Genomic DNA, 23,564 nt, shown 5'->3' with positions numbered 1-23,564 from the left:
CTTTGATTTTAAGTATTTTCAGTCTTCTCTGAGGGGTTGACCATGAAAAAAGAGAAAATGGGAATGATAAAAATACCTGCAGTAGCCTATTTGATACTCCAATATGTAAATATGTTCTGTATAAAGCTACTGTCTGTATGCACACCACATTGTTAAGCAATTTACATACGGACATTTGTCAGTGTGCACTGGAGAAGCCTGTGTGCACTTGATGATATTCATTCCTTGAATCAAGGAATTTCATATCACTGCAGGCATTTTTGGCTGGTCACTGATCCACTGCTCTCTGGAAAGATCAAAGGCTGGTTTAATGTCTGATGGTGGTGAACCATAACTGTATAGAGCAATATGAACTGAGATGCTTCATTATGCTTCAAATTAATCTGTATATGTGTGTACAGAGAGAGAGAGAGAGAGAGAGAGAGAGAAGGATGTTTCAGGATGTGCGGTGGACATTAAGCCTTTATTTGCAATTGGACTGAGTTCTTACTCCACCCTTAAGAAGTTTATCCGCATGTACATGAATTTGTATTACAGTCACAAGAGGAGGGGGGATGAAGACAACGCAAAGTGGGTGGTTTACTTTTAGAAGTGTTTGGTTTTTAAGAGTAAGAGAGAGAGAGAGAGAGAGAGAGAGAGAGAGATAAAGCTGAGGGGAGGAAGGAAGTCAGAGATCAGCACTCCACACACATCTTACATTGTTTTCTAGGATATCTCAAGAACACAGAGAGGAGAATTTATCAAAATTGTCTACCCTTTCCTTTCAATGAGAAAAATGAAATCCACAATACAGAGATCTTTTTCAAACTTCTTCTTTGAATACGAAACTCCTCGGCAGGTTCTGGTCAGGAACAGAAGAGTTGCAGTTGTGTGCCGAATCATCCAGCTGGGTGTTCTATCCTACATCATTGGGTAAGAGATTTCTTTTATTCTTAAAAAAACTGAAAAAGAAAAGCAGAGGAAACCCGAGCATGATTGTCGAAACAGAACATGCTTGACTCGGTGAGTGTTTTAGCGCAATTTTCTCACCTCATGGGATCACAACACTAAGAGATAGTAAATCTTTTCCTGGATTTTTTTTTTTTTTTTTTGCGTTCCCGAGATTAGACCTTCCTTAACATAATGCCGAAAACCCAAAGTCTCTAGGTGGTCTGGTTGAGGAGTAGATGGAAGTGCAAGATTGGTGCGCACAGAACAGAAATCATGAGTTAACAAGCGCAATTTTGTCCGGTGTAAAAAAAAAAATGTCCTGAATGCAAACCAACTAACAGCTCAAGCCTTGTATTGAACTGAGCAGTTAAGTGCTGTCATGATGTACCATTTAGGATAATGCATTGCTTGGTCTAACTAGCACCATCAAACGGTTATCGTTTCAAAACAGACAGACATGTTTCTGAAGAAAATTTGAATAAGATGAGATTTATTTTTGTGAGCTTGATTTGCTTAAAAGTATGTCCACATGCTTTTCATTGTGTCTGATTTAGTGGCTTATAACATTGCAACAGCTCAATTCCAGTCTTAGAGCTAACAGCTGGCCCATATTAGATAACTATTAGGCGGTTACACTTGATTTTAAGGTGTCATTGTTACAGTGTAATTATATATTTAAGTAACTGAGTAATATTAATCAACTACATGTACATACTATAGGGTTAGGGTAGGATTAGGATTTGTTTGAGGGTTAGTTGCATGTAATTATGCATAATTTACTGTTATTACTATGGTAAGTACATATGTAACATATGTAACAAGGACACTGTAAAATAAAGTGTTACCGGCATGTGTGTAAAAGACTTGTTTATAATAGCAAACATTTATTTGAGCGGTAAAATGTCATGCTATAGTCATTAATGGGGAAAAAAACGACTTTGACAGATGTTAACAAACACTGAGTATTTCCTCTTATGTAATTCAAACCTGTATTGTGCAGTCCACTGAGCAACAGTAAAGACATTATGTGGGTTTTTTCAATCTTTTAGATGCCACGGACCCCCAAATATGATCATCCTCATGTCAGAGACCCCCATCCTAAAAAATTAATCTATCTTTTAAAAACACCATTTACATACTAAAAAAAAAATATTATATTAAATCTAAAATGTTACATTATTATATCTTTTTTCCTACTCACTATATAGGCTACTGTTAAATGTATTGTGTATTTATTTGTTTATTTATGCAATTTGAATCTAATTTTATGTATATGAATCAAAATTGTTACTCATTTATTTATTATTCATGTAATCTATTTAAAAGACAACTAATATTAACAACTAATATTATTTTAATCACACACTTTAATTCATTTTTACTATTATTATTTACATTTTTACAGTTTTACTCTAGATTTTTTCCCGGAACAATTTGAAAACCCCTGCTCCAAGAAATACAATTTGCATTTACAGTAACCAAATAAATGTTGAATAAGTGTGTTCAAATAACTGACTACTGTATATAAAGCCATTGGAGCAATAACTCATTTGGAAAAGTGCCAGTTGTTTTGCAATACTTCACTGTTTCCTCTTGGTACATCTACACTGTAAAAAGTGACAATTATTAGGCAACTTTAAAGAGCAATTTCTAGCTTATTTTACTGTAACTAATCGACTATACGTTAAACCTCCTTTAAAGGGATAGTTGTTGATTTACATACCCTCAAGTCACCCTATAGGTGTATATGACATTCTTCTTTCAGACGAATACAATTGGAGTTATATTAAAAATGTCCTGGCTCTAGCTGTTTCTGTTTTGAAGTCCACAAAAGTGCATCTATCCATCATAAAAGTGCTCTAACACGGCCACAGCCTTTATTTAACCCCCCAGAGCCGCGTGGAGCACTTCTATGATGGATAGATGCACTTTTATGGGCTTCAAAACAGAAACGGCCATTCACTGCCATTATAAAGCTTGGAAGAGCCAGGACATTTCTTTTATATGTATTTGTCTTAAAGAAGAATGTCATATACACCTAGGATGACTTGAGGGTGAGTAAATTTGACTAATTTTCATTTTTGGGCGAACTATCTCTTTAAAGGGAAAGTCCAGCCAAAACAGGAAAATTCTGTCATCATTTACTCACCCTCAAGTTGTTCCAAACCTGTATGAGTTGAGGGTGAGTAAATGATGACAGAATTTCCTGTTTTGGGCGAATTATTCCTTTAATATCAGTGATCATAGAACAAATGAAAAGTTGTGCTGCTCTCGCATCCTTCTCTGTTACTCCCTTTAGTTCATCAGTGAACATCAGCAGACCACTTCTAAATGAATCAAAAATGCAGTTCTAGTACAAAACACAGCAGGCTGACAGAAGTATTTGTTTGGGAATTCAAAGCTAAAAAGCATTAAACACAATAGCTGGATTTCATGCAGCTTGAAGTGGAGGGTTCTACTGTTATTGTCATGTAGAAGTTGTTGGTCTTTGTAGTCAGGTAATCTGAATGAAACAAACTGATCAAGTCGTTAAACACTGCGCAGTAGCATTTGTTTGGCAAGTTTGGTCTGCCTAGAGCTGTATGCCATTGCCATCTTTAGGTGTGTCAGACGATAAGGCAGCGAGTCATGCTTCAAAGGGAAGAATAACGTTTGCTGTGTCTTGTTAGAGGGCATGAGGCCAACATCTTATTGCTTCATCCTACTTTTATGACACAAGATGGCTGAACTATGTGTGAACACGCACACATTCTGAAACGCAAACTATAGAACAGTCATTTAAGTTTTCCTCCAACTGCTGGGCAGATATAAAATAATGCAATTATAAATATATTTTGTACTGTTTTTATTAATCAGTAACCAATAAAAAATACTACTAGTAGTTCTGGGTGAAAGTTATTAGGATCAAATTAAATCCAAAAAGTGAGACAAAAGTTCTATATTGACAAATTGTGTGTTGTGAGAATTCATGAAAAGAAAGAAAGAAAGCAAGCCTTTTCAGGATCAGAAACAATAAAATGTTTCATAAAATTAATTAAAATAAAAAATAAATGTAAAATATTTTCTATATTGTCAACAACAAGAATATATTAGTCCACAATCAACAAAATATATCAAATATACACCCTTTATCAAAGAATAGGATCTTCTGGTCATATGTATTCAGTAACAAGGTGGTATATTATTTTATGACTTCATAAAATGCTTCATGTTTTTTGACAAATAGCGAAAATCTTTTGTAAAAGACTGATTTTAATGCAATTTGCCATTCAGAGTACATGAACTATAATTACTCATTTTGAAATACAATATCTCTAATTTATGGTTTATAGAATAACTGTGAATTATTGGGATTGTGAATGAAATCTGTGGTCTTCAGAATGCAGGTTGATTATGGCAGATCAGTAATGTTCATGATTTTTGTTGTTGTTGCTTTTATTAGGTGGGTGTTTATATATGAGAAAGGCTACCAGACAGTGGATACTGCCATAAGCTCCGTCTTCACCAAGATGAAGGGTGTGTCCTACACAAATATCAGTAAAGTGGGGAGGTTATGGGATGCAGCCGATTATGTTTTTCCTGAACAGGTGGGTTGTGCCTCTTAATTTTGACCTCAAACCTCATTGTTGGAAAAGTTCAGAGGGCCTTGATTTATATACTTAGGTATATATATTTTTAGTTTTATCAATACATGCATTTCAATGCAGATAAAGGTAACTCACTGGGTAATTGCCCATCCAGCAAAATGCTGGAATTGGTACAAGTGTCATTATGGGTGTGGATTGGGCCAAATCACATAAAAGTACTCGTGTAAACATTTGCAGTCACACTGCTTCAGGTTATTCTCACTCAAAGTGCTAACATTGTCAAGGAAAGTAAACATCTCAATTGTGACTCACTATTTAGAAGGGAAACACAGAAAAACACATCGAACAATATGACACTGTAGTTGTCGATCATAAAGATATATATTTTAAACAAATAACTGAAAATGCCTGTAATTATTTACTTTATGCCAACAGCCTGCAGCGTTTTCAGAATGTTTAGTTATTTCTCAGAAATCACCTAGGGCAATAAGAAACAGACCAACTGTTGACAGAAAAGTAAACACGTCATCACTTCGCAATTAAAGGAGTGGCTCCAGGAGCTTCTTGATTGTCAGATAATATCATGTCCAAAAAACGTATCAAATTGTCCATTGCGATAACAAATATTGTCCTTTATGTGTACACACTACTGTTTAAAATACTTTTATTCAGCAATGATGCATTAAAGGGATGGTTCACCCAAAAAATTCAATTCTGCCATCATTTACACAATGTAAGGTTGTGAACTGTGATATCAAAATGTATAATTGTCTTATTTTATTTTATGGTTTAGTTTTGTTCTTGATGTCCTGTAATGTGTTTCTAATTATTGTCTTTATTTTTATTTTTTTTGTCTATTTGTTTATATTATTAATACATTTTTATTTTATTTTATTGTTTTAATGTACAAACAAAAGCCAATAAACTTTTTTGAAAATATATATAAAAAATCTGCCATCATTTACACACCTCCAAGTTGTTCCAAATTTGTATGAGATTCATGTGTGAGAACACAAAACGAAATTTTGAAGAATATGAGTAACTAAACAGTTGATGGTCCCGATTGAAAAATACTATGGAGGTCAATGGGGTCCATCAACTGTTTGGTTACCGACTTCAAAATATCTTCTTTTGTGTTCAGCAGCAGAGAGAAATTCATACAGGTTTGGAACAACTTGAGGGTGAGTAAATGATGGCAGAATTCTTTTTTTATTTTTTGGGTGAACTATCCCTTTAAATTGATCTTCTGAATGATCATGTGACACTGAAGACTGGAGTAATGATTGCTGAAAATTCAGCTTTGCCATCACACACACACACACACACACACACACACACACACACACGATTCTGCACAATTTTATCACGGCAATCAATTAAATTTTAAAATATATTCAAATAGAAAACAGTCATCTAAAATTGTGATGATATTGCATTACTTAACATTCATAAATTCTTATGAAAATTCTCATTATTTACTGTATCAACCCCAAATGTATTATATATTTACTATATTCTATATCTGTACTACATTCTAAGATCCTGAACAATTGTCACTATACTCAAACAAATTTGACCATTTGAACTCAGAAAACCTGACACATGTATGAGTAAGACAGGAAGGCACTGTTGATAATGATTACAAGTTACTGTAGTAACACTATAAGCTAAAATTGCTAGCAGAGCAGAGACCTGCGAGATGGAATGACACTTCGGCTATTTGAGGCTGAGGTTAAATATTAAATTCAGCCCCAGACAAATGCACCTGCCTCTCTGACACTGATGTGAGCTGAAAATATAGCCATGCACAAAAACACATACACAAAAAGTGTAATACTGAACCGATGTATCTTTTTTTTTTTTTTTGCAGTGTTTTGGGTTTAGTTTTTGGTTTCAAAATCAGTAAAAAACACTACTCCAGATCATATATAGTCCCAATCTATCTAGTGTAAAAAGTACACCGTTTGTAGTGTTGAATTTACAGTATTAATATAGCACCTTACCTTACACCTTACAAAATTGTGTAAAGTGTTACACTTAGAATTGTTAAGTTTTACACTATGGGGTTTTTAACACCCCATGCTGATTTAATTCCACTGGATTACAGTATAAGTGTTATTTATAAAGTATTCTGTTCAGTGCAAAAACTATTTACACTTACAGTATATAGTTTTAATGAACAAGATCAGACATAAAATCAAGCGTCTTCAGACAGATGTATAAATCCAAAGTTTATTTAACAAATGGGCAAAATGGCTCCTTTAAAACATATGCCAGATGTGTAAAGGTCAAATTATCACATTCATGAGGAGTTGCACAGAAAAAAGTCAATAAAAAGCATAAAATCATCAAATTTGCCCAGACATAAACAATTATGACAGGTAGATTTGAACAAGATTGCAGAAAACTACCTGTTGACAGTTGTGTAGCATCCATGAATGCAGTTCCTCTTTGTCCCATCAGCGAGCAAGTAGTAGTAGTAGTAGTAGTAGTAGTAGTAGTAGTAGTAGTAGTAGTATTTGAGTTTATTGCCATATCAGCATCACCAGCAGTGAGCAGGTGTGTGGTCTCTTCAATGCAATCAAGGCGTTCTTGTCTGCTGGTCCATGCCAAAGACAAAAATAACACTCAAAGTCACCTCTCCAATTGGCCGTCTTTATATTAGTTTTTCACAATACAATCAACCCAAATGGCAATATTTTGAGGCACACAATAGGTAGTGTGACAGAAATGTCTAAATTTACCTTTTTGAAGACGACATGGTGTTGTTCAGCTTGATATGAGGAATATTTCCAGGTCTCTTGTAGCCTTGTGGTGATGGTGGAATCAAATCAAGGAGGAGATGAGAGAAAGATCGCTGCCCCATTCTAAATAACAGATGTGACAACTTAAGCAAAAAAATGCATGAACGCGTATAAAGAATCATCAGTTTCATCATCTTTCACAGCCGATTCTGCAGAGTCAATCAGGTCCTTGAAGGTCTTGGGATAAGCCTTTCCATGAACTTAGCTGAGGTCTTCTAACCAAATCAAAACAAAAACATCATCAAACTGTTACAATGACAACCATATCTCTCTCAGGAACTATTCTGTTCAGATGATTGTGTAGTCACAGAGTAGTGCCGTTCACACCTGGCATTAACATTCATCTTGGTTGACACAAAAGTGAACAACTTAAAGTACAGGTGTAAACGCACCCAAGACGCATTGAGATTCGATTGTTCTGATGAGGTCTGGCCCACATTCTTTTATTAAAAGGTTAGTTCACCCAAAAATTAAAATTCTGTAATTTACTCGCTCATGTCGTTCCAAACCCGCAAGAATTTCTTTCATCTTTTAAACACAAATGAAGATCTTTTTGATAAAATCTGAGAGCTTTCTGTCCCTCCACTGACAGCTACGCAACTAGGCCTACCACTTTGACACTTCAAAAAGTTCATAAAGACATCTTACAACTAATCCATATGAACCAAGCAGTTTAGTCTAAATTTTATTTTTCTTCTGTTTATGTTTGTTGATTGTTTATATATGAATAAAAGTCTAAATTCAATCTATTCATCACAAAGCGATTTGGACTAAACCGCTCAATTCATCTGGGTTAGTTTTAAGACACTATTCACTATTTTTAAGACAGAAATCTCTCAGATTTAAAATATATTAATTTGAGTTTCGAAGATGAATGAAAGTCTTTTCGGGTTTGGAATGACATGAGAGTGAGAAATGACAACAATTTTACAATTTTGGGTCAACTAACCCTTTAAATTTTTGCAGTTTAATATCTTGAATTAACAGGGTTCCTGCAGGTTTCAGTAAGTCAAATTTAAGACCTTTTTAAGACATTTTAAGACCATAAAGATTGGTCATAAAGGCTTCCCTATTTAACGTATCCCCGTAAATTCCACATCCTTTTCGGGACTAATATCTTTTTTCTTTCTCCCTACTCTGCTTCTCCTCGTTCGACTTGCTGTATGTTTACATTCGCGAGGCCATCAACATGGCCGCCACGCCAAGTATGACGTCACGACGAAACCTTTGACAAAATCATCTTGCAACATTCAAACCTGTGTTGGCGCTGCTGCTGACCCGGAGAGAGTTGTCATGAAAACGCAGTGTCAGTCAGCTAGCTAAGTTTGAAAACCCCGCAATCTAGTGTCTAGGGCGGGCGGTGCGTCAGCCAGAGCTGTAACGTGTGAGTGAGTGAGTGAGACAGACTGCTGCCTGCTGAAAAGAAGGATCTGAAATGCCGGTGTTTCGGCAACAAAAACCCGCCGAACTGATCCGAAACCAGTCCAATTTCTATCCACCCGCCCAAACCCATTTTTGCCCGCAAAATAGATTGCAAAACCGCCCTGGCAACCCTGGTCGTCTTGCGAGTTTGCGAGGCAGCAGTCATGGAGAGGGGCGGAGTCAATACAATTCGGCGCAATTTTTTTTTTTTTTTTTTTTTTTTTTTTGCACTTTCAGTGTAAAAATAAAATAACACTACGTAGCACCCTGTAACTAACTACACTGAAGAGGAATACTTTTTAACATGGTAGATTGTTAAACTCTTTGGGAATTTTAACACTGCCGATTTTACTGTTTCATCATGTCACGCATGGGTGTCAAAAACAGTAGCCTGAAGTCATGAATGCACAGTCAGCTTCAAACACTCTACTGCATCACCAATTACAGTCAGAAAGGATGTGAATTCAATGTGGCACTGACTCTGGCTCTGTTCTGTAACCCACCGTATGCTGGTTTAAGTTTAGGGATCCCTTCAAGTCATTTCTGTTCTGTTTTCTAGGGCGATTCGTCTTTTGTTGTGATGACCAACTACATTTCCACTGTGGGACAGACACAGGACAGATGTCCTGAGGTAAGTATAAAGACATATTTCTCTCATTTTGTCATCTCTGTTGTCTTTCATTATTGTGGTTCTCATAAATGTTTGTTTTGTCTCTCAGATCTCTATATGACTCATTTCCTGACCACAGATGTCATGCAGCATGCAAATGGAAATTTTGAACATAAATTTTCCATATAAAATCCATTTGGAATGCAGTTTGTCCAATATTTTAGCATCACCAAAGTTTCTAATTTAACTCGTGTTCCAGTTGAAAACACTGTAGTTATTGCTTTTGAATCAGTTAAACGCACTCATGACAACTTGCACATTAGGTCATTCTGTTCTGTTTTTTTATGCTCAAAATTTTCAGTAGATTTATTGCATCGCTCATTAAAATGTATAAAACAAAAATAGATAAAGTCTGTTCATCTTATGTACAGTTACAATTCTCTAGTGTTTGTCTAAGGTAGAAGCCAAATTGATATGTGTGTAATGTGTGTGATACTTGGTTAGTAGGGGTGTAACCATAGACTGTAAATAATATGGACAAAGCATCTGTGACGTCACCCATAGACTTTCTGAAGAACGGTTGGGGGTATGGGCGGCGCCATCTTGGAAAATCCTAACCCCGCCCACCTTCTGGCCAATCCATATATGGGTAAAGGATGCAGCGCGCGTCACTCAGCTCACTCTGCTACTCCGGTTATCTCTGTATATTTTAGGCAACGAAATATGTTATAAAACACCATACTAACTCTTTTCGTTTTCATTTAAAGAAATCTTAAACATTATAGCCACACAAATGTTGTTCAGGCAACGCATATTGATTATATTCACTGCATATAACGTTTGCCTATTTATAACAAAATGAAATATAAAACACAAACCTGCCTCTTTTCGTTTTAAATATAATATAAAAATATTAAACATTTTAATATGGTCCAGGCAATATGTGCATTTGTACTAAACAACAGATGTTGCAGTAAACAACATTACAGATCATCTTCGTTGTATTCAAATTTTAAATGACAAAACTCAACCCAGTCTCTTTTTGTTAAATTTCAGTTTTATCAATATTAGCTATTACAAAAGTATAAGTAAAGGGTACAAGAAGATATACAAATAAAGCAAACAATTCAGTCAAACATACAAAGTCAGTGCTCTAGTCTAACCATACAACGTTAAAGTTAAATAGCTTATAAAGTTATGAAACTTCCCCTCAGCCAAAACGATTGGCCAGGGAACACATTATAGATTCACGAGACCAAAAATCGCCCGTTAGATATACACAAGACGAATATCTCATATTGATACTTTGCACGTGACGTCAGTTGTACTGGCTGGCGGGCAAGAACGTCATTCTCTAGCAACGAAAACCAGTAAACTAATCAAGGATCTTGCCAGGACGTTGCCAGTTTTAATATACAAAAGTTGGTGTTTTGAGGTGTACACGACATGCCAGATAGTTGTTGTGCGTTTGGATGCACTAACCGCGTTTGTCGCCCGCCAGATATCACGTGACTGCAAAGTATCAATTTAACCACTACAGAGACGCCAGAGTCAGCGGCAAACGTCAGAACGACTAGCCGAGGAAAGGCTGTTCCAGGCGGGGTACATGAACGCCGAGTGCCCGGTGATCGCCTGCACCTTACAACCTGGATAAAATTTTCATAAATCTTTATAAATAAACCACAGATTTGAGCTTTAAACAACTACATTCTCGCCTGAAAAACTCTTAAAACTACATTTCATGATTCAAAAACAGTAGTATTATATTTCAACTGTGTTAAAAAATGGCACTTATGTTGTCATTCTCCTTGGCGCTGCCTTATCAGCTGTCAATCAAGCTGTCAATCAAAGTTAACCACGCCCTTATTTGTCATCCATTTTATTTCTAAATACGATCTAAACTAACGAGTTAGAAAAAAATTCACCCCCCTCACAGTTGTCAGGCACTCGGAACTTATCGAAAAATACAATAAAAGTCCATGGGACCAACCTGTAAAAACATGAATTTAATCTGTGAAAACGGACATTTTAACATGGGGTCTATGGACATTTGCTTCTTTTTGGGACCTTCCTCTAGCGGATTTTCGATGTATTGCAGTTTTTCGCACTTCCAGGTAGGCTTCATTTTTCAGATTAGAATGTTGCCGCTTGGGTGTAACGATACCCTCATGTCACGATTCGATAAATTTCACGATACTGAACTCATGATACGATATTATTGTGATACTCCAAGACATATGATAAAAGGTTAAAAATTAAAATGCTAAATTTGATATTACATTGTGGGTGTTAATGAATAAGCTAGGATTTGGTGCTGGAAACCCAATGCACAGGACAATGGTGACACCAGAATAAAAATAGTGTAGGACAATTTTTTACTGGTAACAAGGCATTTGGCATTATCAGGACCCACAAATACTCCCCCATTGCATTATTATACATTATATTCAACATTTTATAGTAGTTTAATGTAGTACTGACACTAAAACTCTGTAAACTTGATTTTTTTTCTGACATAATAATTTTAATTTTGGGTGAACTATTACACTTATTCAGTCTTTAATACACATGAGGCATAGACTCTTTTTTATTTTTTTGCTACAGTGTGGTCGATTGAAAGAAACAGAAAGTACACTATTTCACCTCCTGAACTTGGCAACCACACATTCAACCTGTGTTATCTGATCTGTTACTTTCTACTTTCCATCTAAGTTGTTTTTATACATTGACATCCTGTCTACCATCTCATTCATATTCATGCTCTCGGTTTACCTCAGTCTTATTTGTCTTTCACTTGAATCTCTATTTGACTTTATTGCCCTACCTGCAAAGCTTTGCTTAAACAAATAAGTCTCAAGAATTAGGTTTCGTGGTTATTCTGCCCCTTCTCTGCATCCTGTCTCATTTGGATCTCACATTTGTATATTTTCAAGCAAGCAAATTCGGGCTTAATTAAACACTAATAGACATTAAAGTGCATTTCCCATCTTGGTGTGTTTCAGCTTCCAGATAGGAAGAACAGGAACAAGTGCACCTCGGACGCAGACTGTGATGAGGGCAAATACAAACGTACGGGAAATGGTAAAGTTCTATCCATTTCATTGTTCCGCCCGAAGGCACCAGCACAGCAGACTAACTTCCCATCACTAACAGCAGCCAGGGGGCAGAGGAACTCAGCTATTGAGTGTATTCTCATAACCATTCGATAATCCCTTTGACCTTGACTGGTAACTAAATCAGTGCACCAGCGGTCTAAGATATGTACCACAAAATTCAAATAAATCATGGGGTAAGAAAATTGGTGACCTGCACGTAAGCATTTGGTTTCAGTTCCACTCAGAATTGCTGGGGGCCTAATGAACTTTCACTCTTCCAACTGCACATCAGCCATGCTGTCGTCTCCGTAAGTCACTAACATTCATGACTAACATGCTTTGCTCTCTTGCTCTGATGTTTTTTCCTTATAGCTTTCCACATATTTGATGGAGTTTACCCTTTGCTCACTGATGTCTGTAATTCCCAGAGTTCCACAGGGCTCTAATCCAGATTCACTTGCCAAGTGTAATTTAATAGCACTAGCAGCAACAACATGTTTGAGATACAAAGCAAATTGAATTAAAGGAATTCAAGTTTTTCTAGGTTCCAGTTTTCAAACATTCTCAGTAGCCAAATTCTACCTTGTCATTTACAACAGGAGCTATGCTAAATTATCCCACTGCTATCCAAACATAAATAAATGAAACTCATGCTAAATGAATCCATATATATATATATATATATATATATATATATATATATATATATATATATATATATATATATATATATATATATATATATATATATATATATATGTGTGTGTGTCATTATGATTGGCATAGCTGATTTAAAAAAAAAATCATACCCACATTATTGACTGATATCCTGAGCTCTATGTGGGTCACTAATACTTAAATACTGACTAAGTTTCACATGCAGCATAGCAGCAGACATACAGGCATAAGTAAACAGAATTATCTCACATTGCAGTAATTCATAGATTCCTGACTTTCAGTCATGGATGACTGGCACAAACTTCTAACAAACTTTAATACAACACGTGCTACTAATCCTGTTACATACTGACTCTGTGAACTCAGGAAAAAATTCACAGTTGTTTTCTGTGAAAACACACAACCGTCTTGTTTATGCCTTGCTGTGGACTGCATTTTATTTCTGCTAATTGTATAATTATGTCTTTGATGTGTATTTGATGTTATGTGTATTTAATCCTTGACACAAGGTTTGTCAATGCCATGCTACCACCAAAGCAAGTTCAGTCTTTGAATGTAAATGTTCCTGGCAATGTAAAAAAAAGTCAGACTGAAATTACAAACATATGATATGACCAACTACAATCTGGTGAAAGCATTCCTAAATAGCTAGACTGATGGAATCTATATTATTTAAAAAATATATATTACAACTATAAGAGGTTTGGAGTGGATCAGAACAGACTGAAACAAGAGCTTGATCAAAACATAATCACGTGCTCCATCCATACATCCAAATTAGAAAAATATAAATCAAAGCATTTTCACAAGGGAAGTCAGACTTTTGGATCCAATGATCATCCCTTGTGATTATGTTTTGATCAAGCTTTTGTTTCAGTATGTTCTGATCCACTCCAAACCTCTTATACTCCTACTTCCCTTACGACATTATGTTCTCTCTCAGGGCACATGACGGGCAAGTGTGTCACCAACACCAGTACTTGTGAGATCTACTCCTGGTGTCCTGTTGAAGACGACCATCAAATACCAGAGTATGGATGCTTAGTTTATTATTATTGTTGATTAATATGTTCAATCACATTGGGGTGTCAAACAGTAACTTGTAAGAATCAATGTGGCATGACTTTGACAGAACTGGACTTCAGTTATTTTTCTTAAAGGTGCAGTAATCAAAAAAAAAAAAAAAAGTTGATCGGACAGAGCACCACAACAAACTTGTAGCTGTTGTAAACCTTTTTCAGCAAAACCAGGAGACGTTTGGGATACATCCAAGAAGTTATATTCTTTATTGAGGACGTTGCTGCATTTCTTCCAAACAGTCTAACTTACTTTACATGGTTTCTTTATAGCATTTAAATCAAACAAAGCATGTAAATGAGTATACAGGTTAAGGTAACACCCTAGACTGTGAGGGTCTGGCCAATCCTAATTTAATCAGCATAAGCACAGCTGTACATTGAGCTTACTGGTCAGGAAATGCATAAGGACAAGTCTCAGGAATTGACTCATTTAGAGCAACAGGACTGGCCAGAATCTCTTGATATACTCATCATAACCGCTGCTAAACTTTCTCAGTCTATATTGGAAACTAAATTAAACATTTAATAAAATATGTAATCCAACATAGCCAATCAGCAGTAGGGGGCGTATACACTCATGGTGGGGGAGAAGAGAGAGTGAGCAAGAGGGAGATTTGAAGATTTCTGAAGATTTGACATTAACACAAGAGGAAAGTTCAGAGGAATATCGCTGGAAAAAGTTGTGATCAGACAAGAGCTTTAGGATCCGCGTTAATATTAGAAAAGCTTTCCAGTGCTGGAGAGATCTACGCGGGAAGGCCTAAAAACGGACATTAAGGTTGCATTATTTCTGCTGTGAGAAACATGGGTTTGAGTATGTGCTGCTGGCGACTAACAACAAACTCTTGCTTGTATATACTCGTCTACTGCATGTTCATTTTTTGTTAGCAGCATTGTGTTATACAATGTATTATAGTTCGACTAAAATGAAGTTTGTTACTGTTTATGAAACAGCAGACACTCACCATTTCTGAAAAGCTTGAACTTCATGTCTATGTAGAAATCTTGGGAACAAGTGAATCAAGCTACATGTGACCGTTGCCTTAAACATAAATGTATGTTTGTTTATACCTGGAGCATGTGACAAATCAAATTTAACATGGTTTTGAATCAGCCCATGTGTGATCCATTTAACTTTGTTTTGTCCCTCATGTAGCCCTCCAATCCTGCAGACAGCAGAAAACTACACACTGTTCATCAAAAACTCCATTACTTTTCGCCAGTTTAACGTAGTAAGGTAAATGCTTTCTTTTCCAAATTGTTTGTTGTTCCTTGTGGTATAATGGAAACTCCTAACAAATGAATTCAAAGCATATAAAGTGTTTTTTTAAATCTCATATGAAAGCAAAAGGAAACTTTTAACTTAGAAAAGACTATTTTAAAAGTGCCTTTCCTATAAACCAGGTGTCTTCAACATGGGGTTCAATGGAGGTACTGTACTAAGCCTGCATTTATCAAATTAACTTTTGTTGAAAAAAAGGAAAATACATAAACAAAAGCAGGGGGTAGTCACATTATGAAATAAATGTTTTTCTCCAAAACAAGAAATTGTTTAGCAATGACATCTTGTTTCACAACAGGAGTATAATTATGAGGAAACACAAAGGCCAGATTCCCTTAATCATCCATCACAGTGAGCAAAACCAAAGAATACAGTTCTTCTGTGCAGCAAAAGATTGTTGAGCATCACAAAATAGAAAGTGAAATAGCTAAAGCGTTGAAAATCCCCATTTTCACCATCAGGGCAATAATTAAGAAGTTCCAATCAACTAAAGATGTTACGAATCTGCCTGGAAGAGGACGTGTGTCTATAGTGTCTTGTATGGCGAGGAGGAAAGTTTGAGTGGCCAAAGACTCTCTAAGGATCACAGATGGAGAATTGCAGAGATTAGTTGAGTGTTGGGGTAAGAAAGCCTAAAAGAATAAAAAACTTTTTTTTTTTTTTTTTTTTTAAATCAAACAATCCCTTTATCACCACATGTTGTTTGGGATGGTTTTAGGAAAAATCCCCCTCGCAAAACAAACTCCAGCAAATTTAGTAGTCAGACACGACTGGAACTTCAAAAGGGACCTGGTTCTATGGTCTGATGAAACAAAAAACTGCTTTTTGGCAGCAAACACACCAGAAAGGTTTGGTGCAAACAGGAATAAAAAAGTACCCCATGCCCACAGTTAAATACTGTATATACCGCTGGATCTGTGTAATTTTTTAAGTTGATTCTTAGCAAAAAACACTTTGTTCTTTCAAAATGATATGTGCTCATTAATGTGTAATTACTTCTACATTAATCAAGTATTCTTGTAAGTGTAGAATCTGCCATTTAGAATACATACGAGCGAGCCATGTTGCGCCTCCATCTTGAAAATACATTAGCCAAAGAGGGACATACCTGGAAATTCAAGCTTCGCCTTTCGCGTTTTTACACTCAGTGGCACCGTGACGAATGCGAGGGGGAGATTACTCGCGACTGCCGGCAGATTTGAAATAATACGGCCACCGTAGGAGTTAAATCGCCCTCAGAATGGGAGGGGCTAGAAAGTAATATTCAGTTGGTAGTCATAAACAATTTCACCGCTAGATGGGAGAAAATCCTACACAGTGTAGCTTTAATGTTGTGGGCCAATTTTTTTGCTGGAGGTCCTGGACATCTTATTCAGATACATGGATTCTAGTAAATTCCAACAGATAAAAAATCAAAACCTGAAGGCCTCTGCTAGAAATCTTATAATGGGCAGTAGTTGGATCTTCCATCAGGACAATGATCCAACAAAGTCAACACAAAAATGTGACACTGAGAACGAAATGAAGCTTCTGCCATAGCCATCCCAGTCCTGTGACCTGAACCCTATAGAAATGAGTGGGGTAAACTGAAGAGACAAAGCACCAACATGGATCTGGGAATCTGAAGGATCTGGAGAGATTCTGTATGGAGGAATGTTCTCTGATCTCTTGTCAGATGTTCTCCAAACTCATCAGAAGTTGCAAAAAGTATTTAATAAAAGTGCCAATCATTATGGCCTATGTGTTTTGGAGAAAAGCATTTAATTCATTATGTGATTTTCCCACTTTTAATTATTTTACTTCAATGAAAGGTTAGATTTTTGCTATTTTTTAATGAACGATAATAAAGGGGAAAACAATGTAGATTTAATTTTATAGCCATCTTTGATCATATTTACCAGGGGTGCCAATATTCTTACCACAACTGTAAATCAATATGGTACTTTACACATTATTGAAGGCCAGGGTTTTGTCTACTAGATGAACGTTTTCCTCATACTTTTTTCTTTCTCTAGGAGTAACTTGGTGGAGAGTGTGGACACGAATTACATCAGTACCTGTTTGTATCACCCCAAGACTGATCCACTGTGTCCTATCTTCAGATTAGGAGACATTGTTGAGCGCTCCGGGTTCAATTTCTCTGACATAGCTCGTGAGGTAGGTTTTTTGTCACTGATGATTTTAAATACACACAGCAATTTTTTTTTTCTTTATGAGTAAAATAAAAGCCAATTCACACTGCACTGACGTCTAACAAGGACAATCACCAATTACAGTACATGAAAATGCGAAAACAACACCAAACAGGTGCAGACATTAATAATACACAGATCAATACACAGTTGGTCTGCGTCTGTCAGTGCAGTGTGAATTGGCCTTAAGGTCTGTGCTCAACAAAACTTGAAGAGACCTTCATATTTTGGTCTAATTGTGATTGTATCTGATACAATGTTTACATCTTTACATGACATCTTGCAAATGCAACTATATTTCTCATAATTGCAACTATAATTGTGACTTTAAATCTTATAATTGACTTTAAATTCATATTTTAAAATGTCTCTTTTTTCAGAGGTGAAAACAAGCTTCCATAATAATAATAATAATAATAATAATAATAATAAATGTTAAACGTAGGAAATTCCCAAGGAACCTATGGCTTGAAAATACTAATTTCCTCCTTCTGCAAATACATCTATTTCAACACATCCAATATTACATTTTTACTATGACATTATTTATTATTTTATCCATTATTAAAGGCTTACAAGAGTATTATTGTTGTAGTGACTGATGAAGATCCTCATGGTATTTGTGATGTGTTAGGGTGGTGCTATAGGCGTCCTCATTGACTGGGACTGCGATCTGGACCTAAGTATCAGACATTGCAAACCAAAGTATGAATTCTATGGTCTTTATGGGACAGGCCAAAATGACAAAGTGGAGAAACCATCATTGGGATACAATTTTAGGTGGGTAAGAAAGTTTATTCCCTTTTTAATCATCTTGTGAAAACAACCTTTTTTATATAATGAAATATTTTAGAATTTACACTGAACAATCACAGATTATTTACCAATATTCTATGGGGCGCCGTTTGTAAAGCGGCTCACGCTGAAAATAACAGCAACATTTTGTCACATTTAGCTTCAAACAATGTTAAAAAAACTGGTATGAATTTTTGATGGTCACTTTTTACCACATTTACAACAATATTTGTCAACTTAGAGATATTTTAAATAGTTAAATCTAAATATTAAATGTTACACCTAAATGTTAAATATTAAATCTAAATGCTAAATCTAAATCTAAATGTTAAATCTAAATCTAAATGTTAAATCTAAATCTAAATGTTAAATCTAAATCTAAATGTTAAATCTAAATGTTAAATGTTAAATCTAAATCTAAATGTTAAATCTAAATATTAAATCTAAATCTAAATGTTAAATCTAAATGTTAAATCTAAATCTAAATGTTAAATCTAAATATTAAATCTAAATCTAAATGTTAAATCTAAATGTTAAATGTTAAATCTAAATCTAAATGTTAAATCTAAATATTAAATCTAAATCTAAATGTTAAATATAAATGTTAAATCTAAATCTAAATGTTAAATATAAATGTTAAATCTAAATGTTGAATCTAAATCTAAATGTTGAATCTAAATGTTTTGGGTGAAACTAAATATTTAACTAATATGCAAATTCAAAATGCCGGAAGTGGCAAAATAAAAGCTCGAGGTGGTCAGTGTGTGTTTATAGCATGGTTTATAGTGTCAAATAATGAATAAAAACCATCTCATAATAATAACTATAATATAACGATAATAACTTCCTAAAATAATAAACACGTTTGGAGAAACTGTAGAGTATCGTGATGAGAGTAATGACATGACATTCAGTCAAAGTGAGCCCCCTAGTGGCTGGCTATTATGGCTACAGGTCATAAGTCCCGCACTTTTCATAAAAGTGACACTAGCCAACTCTTCAAATACAGTTTCTCCAAACGTGTTTATTATTTTAGGTAGTTATTATCACGATAATCTATGTCCAAGAGTCCATTTCCTCGGATGAGATGGTTTTTATTCGTTATTTGACACTATAAACCATGCTATAAACACACACTGACCACCTCGAGCTTTTATTTTGGCACTTCCTGTTACCGGCATTTTGAATTTGCATATTAGTTAAATATTTAGTTTCAACCCAAACATTTAGATTCAACATTTAGATTTAGATTTAACATTTAGATTTAGATTCAACATTTAGATTTAGATTTAACATTTAGATTTAACATTTATATTTAGATTCAACATTTAGATTTAGATTTAGATTTAACATTTAGATTTAACATTTAGATTTAACATTTAGATTTAGATTTAACATTTAGATTTAACATTTAGATTTAGATTTAATATTTAGATTTAACATTTAGATTAAGATTTAACATTTAACATTTAGATTTAACATTTAGATTTATATTTATATTTAACATTTAGATTTAGATTTAACATTTAGATTTAGATTTAGCATTTAGATTTAACATTTAACATTTAGGTGTAACATTTAATATTTAGATTTAACTATTTAAAATATCTCTAAGTTGACAAATATTATTGTAAATGTGGTAAAAAGTGACCGTCAAAAATTCATACCAGTTTTTTAAACATTGTTTGAAGCTAAATGTGACAAAATGTTGCTGTTATTTTCAGCGTGAGCCTCTTTACAAACGGCGCCCCATAATATTCATGTTCCCTTAAAAGTAAAATTACAGCTAAACTGAGAAAAGGTCAAACCTGCTATACTGTATTGTTCATAAGCCTTATAAGAGTTATAAGTTCATAAGCCTTATAAGAGTTCATAATAACTCTTAAATAAGATCTCCAAAAGAATGAATTAATTAATATCTTCTGGATTCACTATACTTTAACTATTATGTGCTACTGACTCTTTCAGATTTGCTAAATATTATGTGGAGGATAAAGTGGAGAAGAGAACACTAATGAAGGTGTTTGGTGTACGGATAGACATCATTGTTCATGGACGGGTAAGCATATTTTTCTTATGGATCATTTACAAAAAAATGACGGCACGTGCACATTTCAATTTGTGTTTACACTTTTCCTTGCAGGCAGGAAAATTTGATATCATCCCAACGTTATCGGCCATAGGCTCAGGAGTAGGAATCTTTGGAGTGGTGAGTCTCACAGAGAATACAATAATATAAAGAGATAAACCTGGTTTAATTTCCATAATTACATTTAACCACAGATTCCACTTTTGGATTCTACTGTTCAAAGTAATCAAGGTGAAGATGCCAGATGTTAAAGATGCATTTATGTAGAACTATATTGCACAGCTCTAAGAAATACTTGATTCTGATTGGTCCACTGTGGTCAAATAATTTAGAATTACATTTTTTAATTGTTAAAAGAAGAAGTCTCTTATCCTCATCAAGTTTGCATTTATTTGCAGTAATATTGTGAAAAATGATTACAATTGTTTTGTATTTTTAAATGTTGTTATTTATTTCTGTTGAATTTTCAGCATCATTACTCCAGTCTTCAGTGTCACATGATCCTTCAGAAATCATTCTAATATGCTGAACCATTTCAGATGATCAGTGTCGGACACTTGTGCTGCTTGTGGAAATGTTTTTTAGGGTTCTTTTATGAAAAGAAAGTTCAAAAGAGCAGCAATTGTTTGAAACAGAAATCTCTTGTAACATTATACAGTTCATTTCATAACTATAAGTTCACTGAAGTGAGTAAATATTTGTTCTAATTTGTTTAAGGCCACCGTCGTGTGCGATTTGCTGCTCCTATATTTACTTCCAAAGAGAGATTTCTACAAAAGTATGAAATTCAAGCATACAGAAGTCCAGGAAGAGGTGAGTGTTGACTTTTGAATGGATAAACAGTATCCTGCCTTTGTGATTGCTGGTGTGTAGTAACTTAATGCTTTTCATGGATTGATACAGTAGTTGCTAGTTACTTACAGTATGCTAGTTCACTACCCATAGCCTAGACTAGATGGCAGCAGAGATACATAATAGATTACTTGAGTGGTTGCAGATGCAGTGCTGTTTCCAAACATTTACATTTAGCAACATTCCTGTAGTATCATTAAGAAAACATCCAGGATACGCATAATTCAAATGCCCTCATATGGTAAACAAAGCACGCCTCACTTGAACTGATGGAGTGTGTGTGAGAGAGGAAAATAAGTCCTATAAACACACATGCGTCAGCAAATATCCTACTTTTGATCGGTATGCACGTGGGCAGTGAGGGAGACTATTGCATTCAAGTCTATGCAGCACCACAGCTTCCTGTAGATAGCTCTGCAGGGATAGTTACCGTAGCAACGCTGCAAATTGACCAAACTTGTCTCTTATTGAGAAAAGAAAGCGAGGGCACATCTTAACCAGCAGGACTCCCACTCTAGCAGCTCTCTGAGAAAGAAAAACATTGTGGTTGATAATCTCAGATATGCATTTTTCTATCCACAGGAGCCAACCGTGCCTCCGTCACAGAAAGAAAAAGAACTACCGAAGGTAACATACCTTTCAACCGCAGATCGCTGAAGAATGATAGTGTATCTCCATGAACAACTTCAATTTTAGTTGTGGTCACAGTAATTCAGATCTTTGCTGTGCACAGGAGTGAAGTCAAGACGGCTGCCATGACGACTGACTAATGTTACTGCACTGAAAACAAAACAACACCACCTCAACACTGGAGCATAAGCATCACTTTTCCTTTCTAAAGGACATTTCCTTCCCAAACTACTGAGAAAACATATCCAATCACTGTTTTGATTCAAAACCCAGCTAATCTCCACTAGGTGTGTTAATATTTTGAGGCTCAGGAATGTAAAGGAACTATCTTTACAGGGTTTACAGAGTTTTTGGCAACTTTTTCTCTTTGTCTTTTTACACAAACAGGGTAATGTCTGGATATGTCACCCATATACAAATCTTGATACTGAATCACCTTAAAACAATTATTTTATGATAGGTGTTTTGTACAAGTTTTTATTCTTGTAGCAAGTCAAAGTGTGACCCCCTGATTTTTGTGTGAAATGAACTTTAAATGAGTCAATGAACCATCCAAAGCTGAAACTATCCAGCACTAAAAGACAGAATTACTGTATGATGGTTTAGGCCTTTAGTTTTTACTTTAGTTCATTAATGAAACACTGAGCCAAAAAACATACTGTAGGGCACTCAACGTCAAAAGTATTTTTATTTTATTATTATTATTATTATTATACACAGCTCTCTGGACTACTTGATTTTAAATGATCATTGGCAGCATTCAGTGGTCAAATATTGCTGAATAATGATTACTCATCCCAAGCACTTAGCCACGAAATCTGTTTCTTAGCTGTGCTCATTTTCTGTCTCTAAAAGTATCAATATTTCATGCCCATATATTTATTTGTTTGTAAAGTGGTTGCTGCAGAAAATAGATAGAGGATCAGGTAGAGCAAGTTTCTGGACACTCAATCTCTTTCTTCTGACATAACAAGATCATTTAAATTCAAACCCTTTCAGGATGATACAAAACCCCCTCTGCTTTATACTGGTATCCTGATAACTCTGTCTGGATTTATTTTGTATTTATTTACAATGGCTTAGTTTTTCTTTGTTGGCATCTACCTAGATTTTAGTTTCTCTGACCTTTTTTTTTTATGAATTTACATTCTTGAACAGTTTGAAAATCAGATAGCACCAGGAAGGATTGGTTGCTTTTGTTGTGTATTAAAGTACTACTGTAATTCGCATTTCATTTTCATCGATTGATTCCATGCTCATTTTTATCATAAACAATGATAATAAAACCCTAAATGACAAAATATAAAGAAGGAACCAGAGTCACCTGTGATATCTTTATTGTCTTTGATTATGTCTATGTGTACAAAAAGCATGCAAAAAATAGCATCTTTATATGGTTTGGTACATATTTACATAGTAAGAGTTGCATTCAGTGCTTTCTCGGGCCATGCTCTTTTTTTGTCTATTTTCTTCGATTTTTGTAATAGGTACATTCAGATCAATGCAGCAGAATACAGAC

The 23,564-nt window shown here is 35.0% G+C and overlaps 1 protein-coding gene across 3 annotated transcripts; it reads left to right on the top strand.

Moving 5' to 3' along the window:
- The first annotated feature begins 630 nt into the window (after positions 1–630).
- p2rx1 (purinergic receptor P2X, ligand-gated ion channel, 1) lies at positions 631–23,320 on the top strand. Of its 3 annotated transcripts, XM_081364569.1 has the most exons (13): positions 631–912; positions 4,373–4,517; positions 9,303–9,374; positions 12,356–12,434; positions 14,070–14,157; positions 15,362–15,442; positions 17,503–17,644; positions 18,314–18,459; positions 20,443–20,533; positions 20,618–20,683; positions 21,281–21,376; positions 21,998–22,042; positions 22,149–23,320. In XM_081364569.1, the coding sequence occupies exons 1-13, from the start codon at positions 767–769 to the stop codon at positions 22,152–22,154; spliced, it is 1,203 nt and encodes a 400-aa protein (XP_081220695.1). In that variant the 5' UTR covers positions 631–766; the 3' UTR covers positions 22,155–23,320. The 3 variants fall into 3 exon arrangements, with proteins under 3 accessions (XP_081220695.1, XP_081220693.1, XP_081220694.1); XM_081364567.1 differs by having other exon boundaries at positions 21,998–23,320; XM_081364568.1 differs by having other exon boundaries at positions 666–912; positions 12,356–12,422; positions 21,998–23,320.
- Positions 23,321–23,564: the final 244 nt, after the last annotated feature.

The sequence above is a fragment of the Scardinius erythrophthalmus genome, assembly GCF_964197995.2.
Source record: "Scardinius erythrophthalmus genome assembly, chromosome: 5".
Classification (NCBI taxonomy): domain Eukaryota; kingdom Metazoa; phylum Chordata; class Actinopteri; order Cypriniformes; family Leuciscidae; genus Scardinius; species Scardinius erythrophthalmus.
Note: the sequence above shows the minus strand (reverse complement) of the source record. Positions and strands in the feature narration are given on the sequence as shown.